General features: G+C 45.4%; 1 protein-coding gene across 2 annotated transcripts in view; it reads right to left on the bottom strand.

Moving 5' to 3' along the window:
• Nucleotides 1-16,029, bottom strand: part of LOC104639675 (peroxidasin) — a 49,162-nt gene that overhangs the window by 11,176 nt on the left and 21,957 nt on the right. For both annotated transcript variants that reach the window (XM_075768984.1, XM_075768983.1), the window contains 10 exons: nt 13,524-13,595; nt 11,930-12,001; nt 10,206-10,375; nt 7,915-8,032; nt 6,175-6,344; nt 5,426-5,698; nt 5,151-5,267; nt 3,417-3,575; nt 1,955-2,067; nt 526-682 (listed from right to left, as the gene is read on the bottom strand). In XM_075768984.1, the coding sequence (XP_075625099.1) occupies nt 526-682; nt 1,955-2,067; nt 3,417-3,575; nt 5,151-5,267; nt 5,426-5,698; nt 6,175-6,344; nt 7,915-8,032; nt 10,206-10,375; nt 11,930-12,001; nt 13,524-13,595 (1,421 nt within the window). The remainder of the gene's footprint in view (nt 1-525; nt 683-1,954; nt 2,068-3,416; nt 3,576-5,150; nt 5,268-5,425; nt 5,699-6,174; nt 6,345-7,914; nt 8,033-10,205; nt 10,376-11,929; nt 12,002-13,523; nt 13,596-16,029) is intronic.

Here is a 16,029-nt window from a genome sequence, read left to right as displayed (position 1 = left end):
TGGTTTGACTAGCAGAGGCGTGCTACTTCTCTTTATTCATTACAGCTTGCCTAATGCACGGAGCATTAGCTTGAAAACGAGCGACTTATTTCCCATCCCCAAGGGACCAAGCAAACATTTAAAACCCCGTATTTGCAGTGACAATGTTGTTCTTCTCCCTCCCCTGGCGTGCAGGATTACGGTCAGACGATGACTTGTGAGCGTGTTGGCACATTTTAATAAGTTCCTTCCTCCCAGCAGAAGCAGTAACTACACACACGCCGACAGCTCGGCTTGCAGGAGGTGGTTTAAGACAACACCTTTGGCTTTGCAGGGAGCGACTGCAGCTCAGCTGAGAAAACAGCGAGGAGCAGCTGGGAGGTGCGTGGGCTTACACAACGTAGGGATTCCAATCATGCCTGCGAGGGACCTGTCTGTGAAGAAGCTAAAGAAATAACAGAGTTATCTGTTCAAAGTGTAGATATCAACGCAGCACAGCCCCTCCTTGCATGAGAAGACTCCAGAGGACCACAGGAGATACCCTACCGGTGATGGTGAGCTGCATAGCGCTGGAGGTGAAGCCAAAGGGGTTTCTTGCTATGCACTCGTATCTGCCCTGGTCAGCCACGCCGAGGTCTTGAATGGAAAGGGTCCCATCTTGGCTTACGTGGAACTTGCCACTCTCTGTGATCTGGATACCCTCCTGTTGCACCATCAAAAGACAGAAAACATGTCAGGTACGGAAAGCCTCCCATCAGCCCAGCCTTCAGTCTATTCAGCAAACCCACAGACGGCTGCGATGAACTGACGTGGCCACTAGATGTTAGTATTGCTCTTCCAAAGAAACCAGAAAGCCATCCAAGGACATCTGCTCTTGCCTGGACCCATTGTGAGGAGGTCCTTGTCCAGCTCCTTCACCCTGGTCCACCTCCAGGCACTCACTGCAGGGCACAGACACCCCACGCATTTCTCTGCGCTTCTTACAGATGGGCTGGCTGGAGAGAGTGCTGTGCCCTGACGCTGTCACGAAAGTTTCATAGCACATAAATAAGTCTAAAAGTCTTCCATTTTGGGACAACTGAGACTGATGGATTTTTGCTGGCCTTGAACTGTAGATACCAGCTTTTGTTCTGGGCAACACTGCTGATCAAAGTGCTGAGCAGCTCACTCAAACCCCACCTCTCAACCTGGCCGGTGGCTTCAGGCTTTACTTTTTTATTCTCCTATTTCTTAACATCTTTCTGCTGCCCTGCCTCAATCTAATCCCTACTCTGCTGCCCTCCCAGGCTCTTTTCTTCTGCTCCTACTGTTGGCTGGAGCCCAAGGCAAGCCACAAGGTCACCTCCCACGAGACCACGAGGGTAACTGAGGCTCAAGCATTTTCCCCTCTAATTTGTTCTGTGCCTGACTGTGCTCATAGGCAGGGCAGGTCCCAGTGAAGGTCACAGGTGTGGTACTATGGCACAGCAGGAAAAAGTCTGAAGAGCTTCATCGAATGAATTCTTGAAAAGAGCAGCCAGGCTGCAGTGTGATTGTGAGGGATTGTGGCTTTGCCCCATCAAAGCTGGAGCCAACCAGCATCATCCAGTTCCACCAGTGGGAATCCTGGAAATAAGGACAAACTACTTAGAAAAAAATCCATTTTCAGTTTTTTCCAGGAATACTCAATCAAGCGTTTCTAACATCCTGGAAAGTCACTGGCTTCAAGTTACTTGTTTGGAGTAAACAGGAATGTGCGTTGCAAGGCTTCGAGCCTGAGAAAGGGCAACATTCTTTTAGACCATTAAAAACCCCAAATCAGTGAAAATGTTGGTCCTTAACTTTTCATCAAACACAATTTCTTCCATGTGCGTTGCACAAATTGATTTAATTAGTTGAGCTGGGAGAGGTGTTTAACGAGACAGTTGCTTAATGCCCTCCCAGAGGAGCCATCCTGCTTCCCGGTGACTGCTGAATACACGATATCGTCTCTTACTTTGACCCAGGTTATGGTGGGCCGAGGATCTCCTTGGGCAGTGCAGGTAATCGCAACGTCCTGGCCTGTCTCTGCCACCACGTCTTGAGGGGGATGAAGGAACACGGGGATCACTGTGTACCACAGGGAAAATGTCACAAGTGCAAGAAATGCATCGAGGAAAACAGAGAAACGTGCATGCAAAACACCTCAGCGTGGGGAAACCAGACCTGCTGGGCTCTTTCTGTTGTTGCAAGGGCTCTTCAAAGGAGTGTCAGTTTACTCATGCTCTGTCTCTCTACCAAGTCCTCCGTAATTTACGTTCATTATTTTCTGCTCCTATGTGTCTTTACTTGGGGCAATCACATCGGAATGTGCTGGGTTCTCTGTCATTTAAAAATCGTTAATTCAAAGGCTTTCTAGAAAAGATGCTCTAGCTGAAACAAGGATAGTGAATTGATTCAGGAATTATCGGATGAGGGTCGCTGGCAAGTGTTAGTCAGGTCAGATTAAATTAATTCAATTGTATTGATCTTGTTGGTCTTAAAATATTCTGTGAATTCTGTGCTTGAAGCATCTGATTTCATGTTTCTAGATAGTTTCCTTCCCTCCAGTCTACCATTAGTAAAATTCTGCCATGTTTGTGAACAAGCAGGGATGTTTGCTTATTTAGAATGATTATTTATATGGGAACAGAAAAGAAAATAAAACCATGAAAGCATTCCTGTGTGACTTGTATTTTACAGAGGCTTGATTTTAGAGTACTTAAATTTAGGTTGAACCAATGACCTGGCAGCTAATGTTTAAGGCAAACGTATCTGGAGCCAGATAAATCTTTCTAAGAAGGAATCAGATTTTTTGCAGAATATTTCATTTTAAAAAGAATCTTAGAATTCATTCTACAGGAAAGTCAAAATTTAAAAATCATAAAAAAAAGATTACTAAGAATTTAATGAATATACTTTTTTGCAAATTCTCAGACAAGAATCTTTTTTTTTCCCTCTCCTTTTCTTTACGAATATTGTTTTCTTAATAACAACTCCCAAACACATTACAGGGCCCCATTTTTCACTCTAACTGGCCAGCTATCAGCGCTCATCTGATGGGTGTTAAAGGTTGTTTCTCGTCACAGAACCCTGCCCTAGTGTTCATTTGTGCAGATGCCAACCGATACCATCCCATTCCCTGGCCACACCAGATGAGTTTCATTCCCACGGCTATACTTTTCCTAGAATCATCATCACAGACTACCAGATAAAACAGCTTCTTCCAATTTACAAATCTTGGCACTCTGGAAACCTCTTTAAAGTTTCCCACCAACTGATGGAACTCTCAGGGCTAGACGTCTGCTCCCAAGCAAAAGCAAAATCCCATCCCGTAGGAACGAGGGCAATTCCCTGCCTTGTCAGTGTGTTATATACCATAATGTTAACTTAATGAACCCGTTTGCCAGCCCTTATTTCTCACAGCCTCATCAGCTTACCTCGTGGGGTCACCGACAGCTGTACCGGGAGGGTCCTCACTCCGATGGCGCTGATAGCATGGCATTCGTACTGGCCTTGGTCATGCAAAGCTACCCTCATCACCCGCAGGGTACCCGTGGAGAGGATGCTGTGCCTCCGATCATTCGGCAGTGGCCCACCTGATCAAACAAACAGTGCAATTTGTTAATTGTCTGTGAAATTTCTCTTCCCATCACTGGAGGTATCTGTGTGACATTTAAACATTTCATTTCCTTCCCAACATGACATCAGCCACCCTGAAATACCATCTTCATCTTGCTAAGTGTGGAACAGGACAGATGCTGCTCTTCCCACACCCAGGATCATGACTGAGTTGTCTGAGCAACTCGAAAAGAGCTGGTACTCTTTCTTTTCCTCATATGTCTCTTCTAAGTGCAAACTGCAGATTTAGTGACACCTGACAGATAGCAAATCTGTGTTCAATTATCCAAACTGGCTGTTTAATCAAATAAATGGAAATATTTAGCACTGTCTTTTAAAATTCATTATTTTGATTTTCTTTGGTTTGGAAATTGTGTTGTTTCAATATTTCCTCTATTTAAGGAGAAAAGTTCAAAATTAAAATGCTTTTCCAAACCCAAATAAAATTATTAGAACTTCTCAGTATAGCAACTTTTTTTTTTAATATTCCATTTTCCTCCAAATTAGGGCTCTATTTATTCATCCCAAATACCAAAAGGAATCTGAATCCTCCCCACGCTGTCAAAAGTGGCTTTGAGAATGAGCAATGCTCCATCACATCTCCTCCTCTTGTCTTGCTCTTAGCATGCCTTTTGTGAAAGCACTGTAAAGTCTGGTTGATCTGGGGATCACTGAGTGACCTAGCAAACCTGGTTGCAAAGAGGTTGTTAACCTTACTTCTTGTCACTGTGCTCCTTTCCATATCTCTAAGAGATAGCTTCTGAAATCTGGGCAGTGGAGGAAAACAGGTTAAAGGAGATGGAGAACATGCTGGTGAAGGTGAATTTCAGCTGGTTCTTCTTACGCTGGTCTGTGTCAGGGCTATTGCTGTGGAAGCTGGAATACAATAGCCATGAATTCTCCACAGCACTAAACCATTAATTATGGCTTGTGAAGCATAACGAAAAGTTGGAGGGCCTCTGGGCCAAGCGTTATTGGCTTCTGTCCCAGAAAGTGTTGGATGGGATCAGTTCAGCGGAGCCAGCACTAACTATCATTGGAGACTGTAAAAGTTCACCACCACCTGTTGGCCCAAAGTGGTTTTTCCTAAGCTAAAAGAAACCACAGAGGTGTGTCAGCGGTCAGCGATGCTCTCCTGCAACGCGCTTCCCAAGAGGAGCAAATCAATGACAATGACGGAGAGCTGGCACATGGTGATACCCACCGACGTGGAGTGTCCAGACCCTGCCTTTTCAAAGGAGGTAGGAAGCCACCACAGGAGGAAGTTTGAGGCTCTCCATGGGTTTCATGCTGATGAAAAACAGCACACGCCTTCCTTCGGACACGATGACTTAGTGTGTCAAAGACCTGGGAGGCTCACTCCTCAGTGCTTAACATCATCCTTGGTGATGTACGACATACCTCCCAGTGTGACTAGGTCTGTGCTGACCACCTTCTGTCCTGCGTCACCACTGTAAGTCATGGCCCTGGACCATCAGCTTGGCTGTTCTCACCCACACCCCATGGATGGTGGCATGGGAGAGAAAGAAATCGCGAATCAAGTGAGGCAGTACCTGCCCTCGTCCAGGCAATCACGGGTGGAGGGTGACCCTCAGCAGAGCAGGGGAAATCCACGCTTTGTCCCTCAGTTACTGTCTGATCAGTGGGGATGAGGAGAAACCTGGGAGAATCTGGAGGGGAAAGCAATGACTGAGCAGCAGGAAAAGCTCAGGCAGCAAGCTTGGGTTAATTCTCAGTTCATGGGAGCAGAACTAGTCACGGGGCTTAAATACAGCCCCCGCAACCAAGCACTTTATCCCAGAAATGTCACCAGCCTGGGACTCCTCACCTTGCACTATGATCCTTGCTGTTGCCTGGATGGATCCCTCAGTGTTGCTGGCATTGCAGTTGTACTGCCCCTGGTCCGAGAAGGTGACGTTCTGAATGAAGAGTCCTCCAGAGCTGGTGATAGCAAAACGGGAATCCTGCGGTAAAGGAGAGCCTGTGCCAAGGGTCCAACTGATGCGAGGGTGGGGGTGCCCAGAGACCCCACACTCCAAGGTGACACTTTCCCCAATCAGCACTTCAGTGTTCTGCGGCTGGATCACAAAAGTGGGTTTGGCTGGAAGGAAACGAGTGCTTCAGAAACCAGAAGTTCTGCTGCCTGCTCAGTTATGGGCAGAAATTGCTTGGACTACTCATGCAACCCAGCTAGCAGTCACCTGGCTCTTCCCTGACCTCCGAATCCTTGCTGTGAGAAATTTCTCCAGCACTACTTCCTACCACCTCCTCCCTCCCAGTCAGTGCTGGAGCATCCCCTCCTCTGTCCCCTTCACCCTTGATACCTCTGTGCTGCAGAATTCATCCCAGCCTCCAAACTCCCTCCCCAGCCCCAAATTACCTTCAATCTCTAACACCCAGTTTCCCACTCCTGTGAAGGGACCCCCTAAAGCTCAGACCACGCTACACTGTTGGCCGCTCTCTTCCCCAGCACGCCAAGAACATCTTGGCACATACAAAGCTGGAGCTGACTGACTTAACTCCACTCCCAGCCCCAACCTGAGCTGGGCCTTCAAGGGGTGCACAAAGCTCAATTACATGGGGCGCCAAAATAGCGCAGCACGACTTCTTGTGTCTTGACCTCCCCAGCTATGTTCTTGGCCATGCACTGGTAGACGCCTTTGTCCGACTCCTTGGTATTCTGGATCATCAAGGTACCATCTTGCAACAGGTTCAGGCGGTTGTCATCTTTCATGTCGATCTCATTACTGAAAAACAGCCGCAAATAGGCAAAATCTGAAAGGAGTAAAGACTGGTGGTCTTACGCAAGCTGCTGGGGAGTGAGGAGGCTTTGCATGCATTGCAGTAAGCATGTGTTCCTTGGAGCTGTTCTGAGACTTCATGAAATTTATAGCAAGAGTTATGATTTACAGCACAGAACTTCAGCTCCAGCTCTGATTTACTCCCTGGGTGAGCTACTTTTTCTCTCACTACTGATTACATATGACATTTACAGCCCATCAGGAGAGCATACTGTTCCCATGCAATAGCATCGTTGCTATTGTCAGGGCATCTAGGCCCGGAAAGCTTGTTCTCATTATTTACTAAGTGCAAATACAATAATGAATTAATATTGTTTTTGTGTGCAGCCATTTCTATTCAAACAGGCTCAAAGGCCTCAGGGGGTCAAAAAGCTCTGAGTAAGTCACTGTGGGACCCCAACACAGCTTGGACTCCAACCCAACTCAAGAGCTGTGAAACATCTTCCATCTTTCTACAATGACCTGCGACTCCTGGATCCCAGCCCACAGCAGAAGGTCCCACTGCTGCATCCTATTTGTCCCAGCACGAAGGAATCTTGGATGGCTGCAGATGACTGAAAAGGGAGAAGGGACCTCTCTCCCCCTAGGACAAAGGCTGAATCCACTATGCAAACTAATATGTTTGCTGGGCATTTATTTAATTCCCCTGATGTCTCCTCGCTCTGGTCATATCTTGTTTGCAGAACATTTATTATCATTACCCCTCTTACAATGCTATCTTTGGGAGCCTGCCAGCATTTCCCTAACAAAACCTTCCTTCCAGGGGGACTAAACTCAGCCATAAACTTTTGCTCTGTGCTGAAACTCTGCCTGGTGGGGAGTGAGCTGAAGAAGCATACATTGATCATTTTTATTAATAACTGAGCCCTATTCAGGCTCCCACAGACAAGAAGCTTGTAAAGCAGCAAAGTAACTTCACTTCCACAGCGGGCAACTGCTTGAGCACAAAATATTTTATTGTGCAGCATTTTCCAGAAATGCTTTGGCATCTAGCATGGCCATACTTTTTTTCAGTGTTGCTGTACAGAACGACAATCTATACACTACTCTGCAAGGTCTGTCTTTCAATGGAGACCAGTGATTTTTCCCTTTGAAAATGAGCCATTCTCCCAGCACACTAGGCCTTCAGTGAGAAAAGCCTCGAGACTAGAAGCATTTCAGCAGTTAATAAATGGCAAGCATGGTGGCTTAGAGAAACATGTAATACTAATTTTATTTTCTGATCAAAAGACAATTGCTTTCAGCCTGCAGAGTATGTTTATGGGAAAGTTATAAGCTCTTGGAATCCATTACAAATGCAGATGAAACATTTCAAATGCAGATGAAAACGCCACTTGGATTACGTGGTCACCAGAGAATTCTATTAAAAGGAAGGTTAATACAACCCATGGAATATCCATGTCTGGGTTAGTTTTTTTTAGGTTGCATGAAACAACTTTTGTAATTACAGGCAGTCACTGAAGAGCTTGGTGCTTGAAAACCTTTGCTACCCCAGGGCTCATTGTGTGCGACTTACTTGTTGTGCAGCCAAATAATTGCAGGCTTTGGGTTGCCTTCTGCCCTGCAGGTGAAATAAACTGTGTTTCCCAAGAGGACGTCGACATCATGGGGTTCTGAGGTTATGCGAGGCCTCTCTGCAAAAGACCGTTTTAACACAACCCAGTCTAGAGTGGCACAAAGTGACCTACAGCCCAACCAGAGAGCAGCAGGTAACACAACACCCACCCCGCAACCCCTGAGCAAGCGGGCACCAGCAGAGCCCTAGGCACAATGGCATCCACTCAGAGCCACCCCAAGACTTCTCGACAACATTAGGAAAACTAATGATATCAGGGAGGGAATAGCATCGTTCATCTGAGCACGCTAAAAGCCCTGGAGAATCGAAGCGGCTGTTTCTATTGCATGTTGGGCAGTGGGTCAGCTCCCCGCAGAGCCCCAGGCAGCACTGAGAAAAGACAAGACCTGGTTGTACACTGGTTCACTACAGCTGCCCCAAGAGTTGGCCCTTGTCTCCCCCAAAATAAGTGAAGAAGTCAGTGGCATCCTCACTTGGGTTTTCTGCCCCTGACAGCCTGCTGCTCTCAGCAACTGCCTGCTCCATCTGAACATAGCGCCAGCTCTCTGCAAATCGCACTACTTCTCTTTTGACAGCATTTTGTTCATTATGTCCCTCATGCATCAGCTGACCCCTATTCAACCAAGCCTTTCACTATGTGCTTCACTTTAAGATGTACCCAAGCACAAAGCAAGTTAAACATGTAAAGGATGTGCTAAAATAGGAAGGAATTTATCTATGTGGTCTGAGCGCTTGATCTTGATTCAGCAGAATACTTACCCATCCAAAAATCTGTAAGCTCACCAGTAATCCAGTAAAACCAGCTGGATTATTCATAAGAGAGAACCTGCCACCTTCCCCAGTGGAAGGTTACTCCTCGGACTGCAAGTTAATGGCTTGGCCACTTGTCCCCAGTAGTAACACAAGCGCAGTACCAAACCCACCACAGCCCCATGGTACAAAATGCTGATCCAGTGCAGATTTGCTCCACTGGTTCACATCTGCTAAAAAGTGGCTAGTTAACTTGATGCCAGCAGGCTTCGTACAGACTCAAACATCAGCTGCCCACATCATTAGAGCTTTATGCTGAATTACGCATCATTTGTCTTTCCCAGCTGGCACAATACCAGCGTAAAAGCCTAATGCCAGCAAAATCTTCCCACCAGGTGCGCTGGCTAATTTGACAGACATCCCACTGTGCACCCATGCCTAAACTAGAACAAATTTACATTAATGGCTGTACCGTGGCACCGGGTGTGTTGGGGACAGCTCGTTGTGCAGGACATCCACTTGCAGCCGGTCCTATTCCATGTGTCCCCAGCTGCTTACAGTAGACCCTTCCTATTCCCCCATCCCTTGACGTTACAGACCTATTTGTGCCAATTCAACTCTTTGCATGGCTATGCCCTAAATTAAGCTCTGAAATGGTCACAATTTATTTAAAAAAAAAAAAAAAAATCCCAGAAGAAAAGCTGAATTCAAGGGAAAGCTCTTCAAAATCCAGCTGATCTCACACATCTGGCTCACAGCACGGCCACGCACACAGCTGGACTGGCATATGCAGGAGAGATGTTAATAGCTGGCCCGGGTGACTGGGAACATGTCAAACTGACTGTACCAGCAGCGAAGGATCAGGGAACCACAGCTGACACTTGTGCCATCCTCTGCTGATGCCCACACTTAAAAGTCAGAGTTGTGTCTTTTTCTATATGAAATATTTAACTTTGGATTTTTTCAGAACAAAACCTTTCATTTCAAAATGGCATTTTTCAGTGAGCAATTATCTAAATTTGAAGAGTAACAGCTTAACAAACACAATATGCTACCACAGTCAAACAAAGCATTCAGCAACATATCTACTAGGAGTTTGCTTAGGTTTTCAGCTGTGTTTCCAGCCATTGCAGCTCTCCCTTTCTGTTCAGCCCAATGCGGAACATTTCTTCTGGTTGCTGGGTTAGCCACCGACTGCAGCAGGTCCTTTACTGGCCCTACTCTATCTAAAAACCAAGATGACACCCGCCAGCCAAAACAGAGCTGCTTTCAACCCCCACGTGACCGTCAGCTTTCTCTGCGTTATCCTCGTAGCTCATGTGACCCCATAGGGACTTTTCCATTTCAGCAGTAAAAGGAGGGAGAAAGCAGGATGCCAGGAGAGGGAGGAGGGAGGGAAAGGGATGGAGGAAGCAATCCCTAGAGCAAAGCTCAACTCCACTGGCTGAGGATGTCCAGTGGAGGGGTTTGATCTCGCTCACCGCAGTTAAACTCCTGTGCGGTCAAGGTGACGATGGAGCGCCCGTGCAGCTCCCGAGGAGCCTCGCAGGTGGCGGCTGTCTGGATACTGCCCTGCTCAGCGTATTTCTTCAGCAGCTCAGCCAGCCACATCAAGTCACAGTCGCAAAGCAAGGCATTGGAGTCCAACCGCCTGCAAGACCAAGGAAAAGGCAGTTCATTTCCCAGCCTCTGACTGCTGACTCTTTCTCCAGGGGAACAGTCCTCCGGAGGAGTGAAGGATCACTTGGCTGGTCTTCCCTGCATTTGATTATATCCCCAATTAAAATCTGAGATATTTCATTCCCACAACGTTTAAATAGGATGCTGAACCAAGTCAGAAGGATTTAGTTGAAAATCTAACATTACCCATCAGCCATTCCAGTTTCAAATGAAAATTATTTTGTAAACTGGATTGCACGTTTTTGGCTTAATTTGAGCAGAGCGAGACATGAAATATTGGAGTTTTCCCCAGGATAGAGATTTCAACCTTTACCAAATTCCAGAAGAACAGCAGATAACACTGCCTTTGTTAGAGCTTTCCATTCTCCTTTAGCTCCAAAACACTCCCCCTTGATTTAATGTGTGCATCGGATGAGCCTCTTTTTGTGAACAGCTGCTAGAGGTTGTAGCATGTCTGCACAACCATAAGAACTTTTATTACTGCATCATACGCCTGAACCATGCTGAATGGAGCACCAGTGACCTCCCAGCGCACCCGTGCTTTTCCCTCCACTGACTTCATTCCTATGTGCAGTGCTATGCATAAGGATAAATAAAGATTATAGGGGGGATTAGTTTATGCCTCCTCCCCCCTGACAGTTTTACAGTAGATGGGTCTGGGCCATTGAAAAATATATGGAAGAAGGGTCTAATGTTTCCAGGGACAAACACTTGAGAATGTGAGATTTTGCACGAGGCTATTATACAGAATTTTATAGACACCCAACCTTTTTCTCTGACATGTACAGACAACATTTCACAAGTTATTCCCTGTTAAAGAAAAGCAAAGCATTTTACCTGCTTGCAGAAATCACAGAGAGCTCCAGTGAGAAACAAATTATTTTCTTGTAGTTTAAAATCGTGGCAGAACACCAAAATTCTTTAGTTTTTGCTTTTTCCCCCAAAACGCATCACAGAAGTTATTTCCAGAGATCATAAAAGACAAACAAAGCAAAGCTCTGGGGGGTTTAAGTAAGCAAAAAGAAAGCTTAAGAAACAGCCAGGTTACGTGAGAATAACAAACCAGGGCATTCCTGCATGGGATGAGAATTGTGCACCTTGGCACCCCTCTGAGTATTTTCAATCTCTGGAAAAAAGCATTTTCTTTTATGACTCTGATTTTTCTTCCATGTTAGGATACTGATTTGAAGGTATGACCAAGGTCATATCTGTCACCTGGATTCCCCACATTTTTGAAGGACATTTTATGGGTTCAAACTATTGTGAGGACTTTCCAGGAATGTTCATTCCTATGTTATTACTGAGCTGTAAGAAGATTATAGTTAGATTATAAATAGACACTAGAAGAAACTACTAACTGGTTAAATCAGCTCTCATGTCCAATCAAAACTGTTTTATAAACTTAGCAGTGGCCTTAGAAGTGCAACAACTAAAAGCTTTGCCAACCAGGCACATTTTTCCTCAGGTCCTGGCCATCTGATCAAAGATAAACAATTGCTCTTTGCAGGCAATGTTTTTTACTTACAGCCGTTTGAGGGATTCCAGTTGAGAGAATGTCCCTGGATGAATCCTTGAAATCTTGTTGTTGTGCAAGAATCTGCAGTAGGAGAACCCATGCCAAAACATTATTCAGTATTTGCACTACACAGATGATAACATCCCAGGTCAAAACTCAGTTTAAATACAAAGGCTGCTCATCAAAATGGAGCTTAGTTTTTAAATTTATTGTGCTTGTTTCCATGAGCTATAGCGATTTCATTCATTTGCAAGTGCAATGCAATACACCAAAGTGGAGAGCGGGTGTGGAGTGGAAATGGTGACTCAAGATGTGATGTAACAGATTTAAACTGGAACCTTAAAGTTAATTTGCTTCATGCTCTGCAAAGGGAGGAGAAAGGGCACAAAATCCCCACAGACGGGACCCACCCTACGTTTTCTGTGCCTGGGTCAGCTCCAGTTTAGAAGGGACCTTTTCTTTTCCTCCCTGCAGAAGATGGGGCAATTTTACAAGGGCAGCCGTTGAAGTAAGGCTCCAGCAGAAGACGCTAGACAACATATGCACTAGACTCAGTGTAGTTATTAACCCAAATCCATGAATAAATCTAATTCAGACAACAGCCTAAACTGGGCTTACCTCTGAACAAAGCGGATGCAAATTCTCACTTCTAGTCTTAGCACACAGACAAGACTCCCCAGTTCTTAGGAAAAAACCCTGACTGCACTAAAATGCATTGGTGGGGACCAAGATGGGATAATTAACTCTCCATTCCCATAACGGAGGGGGAAATTTAGTTATGTCAGTTACATCCAAAACTCATTAGTAGACGGTGGAACAGGAAAGAAATACAAAAGCAGTGCATCTTGCGTGCAAATGTCTGCACACGCACGTGTACGCACAAGTTCAGCCTAGTTGCCCAGTTTGGATGCTGACAAACCTTCCCCTAAAATTTAAATCCAGAATTTTTTTTGGATCAAATACAGTGGCTGAGATCAGCCATGGTGTACTGATCCAGGTCTGAATTTTCCTAAGGGTGTTTGGATCCCATGATTTTATTTTCCTAGCATGGATGGATATAAGGCACATTTCCATGCAGCATAGAAGGGTCTGTTGGTTTCACCACGGAGTGGGAACCATCATATGAACTTTTGTCCTAGTGGCTACATTACTACTAGAAGCAATCCTGGGGAGCAGGACACACAGGACGTAGTTTCCTAACTGCTTTCAAGAAGGATGCGTGTTTTTCTTGTTAGAGTTTCTTCTGACTTTATTCCTTTTCCACCCCCTTTTTTTTGTACACACTGCCCAACAGTGACTAATGTTGACCTTATGGTCAGAGTAAAATTTCAGCTGGCTTGGCCAACTATAAGACTTTCTGCAGATTTACCCCTATTTAGGTGGTAACGTGAACATAACACAATTGGGAAATTCCCTTCATATTTTCAGTAACCCTTCTACTTGGCAAGTACGTAAAATCTCCTTCTTCAAGGAAGCTTCTTTTTCCATTTTCCTCCATTTTGAAGATCACAATTCATGCTACTAAAACTGTTACACAAAAAGAAGGGGGTTTTCCCCTTCTCCTCACCCCCTTAGTCACAAGAAAGGTCCCCTCTTTACTTACAGCCTTTCAAGTTTAGGCAGGTCACTAAAAGTCTCCGACTCCAGACTTTCCAGGTTGTTGAAATGCAGGTAGCTGTCACACAGAAAAGGGCAGGCTTACAAATTGCAATTTAAAAGACAGAAGGTCTTTCCAGATCAATGCCCACCAAGAGGTCACGACACATCTCAGGGCAGATGTTGAGAAGCCAGCATCCACTTTAGCATCTCCACTTTCCACATGCAGCCAACACTGGCTTTTCCCTATCCTGTCAATTATCTACTCCCTCTCTTAATAAACTAAAACACACACAGAAAGGAGGAGAGATTTGCTCTTCCCTGAAGCTTAAGACCACCACCACCACCACTGTGAATTGCCTGTTGCACTGTTAAGGGTCAGGATGAAACCGCTGGCCATGGACAGCCAGCAGCAGCTGCTCCCATCTGAGCAGCATACGGGAATTTTCCCTGCCTTTCCCCTAGAGCCTCGGCATTGCCCAACACATCCTTGGATCGTCGGGGAGGAAGAAATAGCCTTACTACAAGGCACTTGTTCCCAGCCTCAGAACTGCAACATTTCTGAGTGGGATCATGAGTTTGCTCAGAGTTAATTTGTAGAAAAAGAACAATCCAATAAAACTTTGAAATTGGTCCTGCTTGTTGCTGAAGGTGGGACCGGAGACATCCAAAGGTCTCCTCCAGCCTGCATTTGTTCTAACAGGGCTCCCAGCATGTGCATCTACCCAGCAAGAGCAGAAACATCTCAAAACAGCTGACATAGAGCTATTCTGTTTCTGTGGGGGGAAGGCACAGGCTCCAAAGACAGACATGGTTCAGTCAGCCGAACACTTGGATCTAAACAGCACATTAATGTGAACAGCCCAGTTCTTGCTAATACAGGTTAGTGGTTTCAGTTTCACTAGAATCTCATGTGTGACCTGCTGTTCCAGAGACCCGGGAGACCTTTTGCACTGCCCCAGGTCACCCCTTTACCATCAGCAAAGAAAACCTGGGGTCTGCATTGCAACACACCACGATACCTGGGACTCCCTGTTCCCATTCGCTGTGACTTTCACCGGCATTGCTGACATGTTCCTGACCTTCAGATGCCTTTCAGTATGGTTTCAAAGTTGCCTAAACTCTTCCCCCTTATTTTACACAGGCATAAATTTCACAGCAGACACTGATTAATCACGGATCTACAAATACTCATTCTGCTATTGTAGCTGACTGCATTGAGAAATAATTGCCCAAGCCACCACATGGCTGTTTGATTTGTAATGGAAGGATTCATGATAAATGGTCCACCATCAGAACACAAACTGTTCATGATAAATGGTCCACCATCAGAACACAAACTGAAAGATGGTGACTCAGATTCTGCAGTGGAGGGCAACAGTGGGGAGAGATGTACATGCTTTAATAAGTCTCAGATGTCTGCTGTCATTGCTTTGGACCTTGAGGAAAGCATCTGATACTGTCCATCAATCGGGTTATACTTTTTCTTGAAAAGCTGGCTTGTGGGGTACAGGAAAATGGGGTAGGATTTGAGCAAAGCTAAATCTTTTGGAAACATGCCTGCCTGAGATTGAAAACAGATGGGACTTTCAGAGAGTTGTTTGTTGTTTTTGTGGTTTTGTTGTGCTTTTTTTTTTTCCTTTTATTCGTGACATCAAGTCTGGAACGCTTATTGTTAAAGTATCACTGTGGCCACCATCATCTCTTCTCTAAGGATAGCTGAGCCAGTATCTGCTTCCTATGTTTTCTCCCAGGCATCCTTGCTGAGCTGGCTGATGAAAAACCGAGGCTGCTAGCACACCTACTATTAAGCTTGCCTGAAACTTCCCGTTATAGTCTGTTCACTTCTGCCGTCGGCCTGGGAAACAAGCTGGATCCTATTCCTTTCACAGCAAAATCCTTAGTTCCTTAGTTACATTCCAGCCCTATAAACGCTGTCATTTGGCACAATCCATGAATTAGAACGGTTTCACCTTTGGTCCTAGTTCTCCAATGATGCAAATAATCCCTGTACTTCAAATACCCATGCTCACACTCTCTCCATATGTACACATGTATCTACACATATGCACATAATATATCACAACCCTGGCATGAAAAATTCAATCCCAGTTTAGCAAGACACTTTAGAAAAGTCAGGCCTCAGTCTTCCCATCGCACCTTAAGCATGGAGCGCTAAGAGTCAAAACCCAAAACTTCTTTGAATAAACAGCACAGATTTGCAATACACAGAAGGGGAGCAAATAAGGACTGCTAGAGTGTCACTGTGAAGGGCTTCAGCTGCCAGGAAAACATGCAAGGCTCCTTTCATCCCAGAGTGCCACGCAGCTTGGAGGGAAGGTCATTACTTTTTTTGTTTGGATCCATCATCTTCCCTGTTGCAACTTCCAGATGCTTTACAGCATGCAAGCACCTCCATCACTCCCACAAATACCCTGCTGCCCCAGCTCTCAGCTTGCACTTCATCCACTCATTTTCAGCAAAGGTTTGGATAAGAGAGAAACTTCACCACC

This window comes from Balearica regulorum, chromosome 16 (genome assembly GCF_011004875.1).
Source record: "Balearica regulorum gibbericeps isolate bBalReg1 chromosome 16, bBalReg1.pri, whole genome shotgun sequence".
Taxonomy (NCBI): Eukaryota; Metazoa; Chordata; class Aves; order Gruiformes; family Gruidae; genus Balearica; species Balearica regulorum.
Note: the sequence above shows the minus strand (reverse complement) of the source record. Positions and strands in the feature narration are given on the sequence as shown.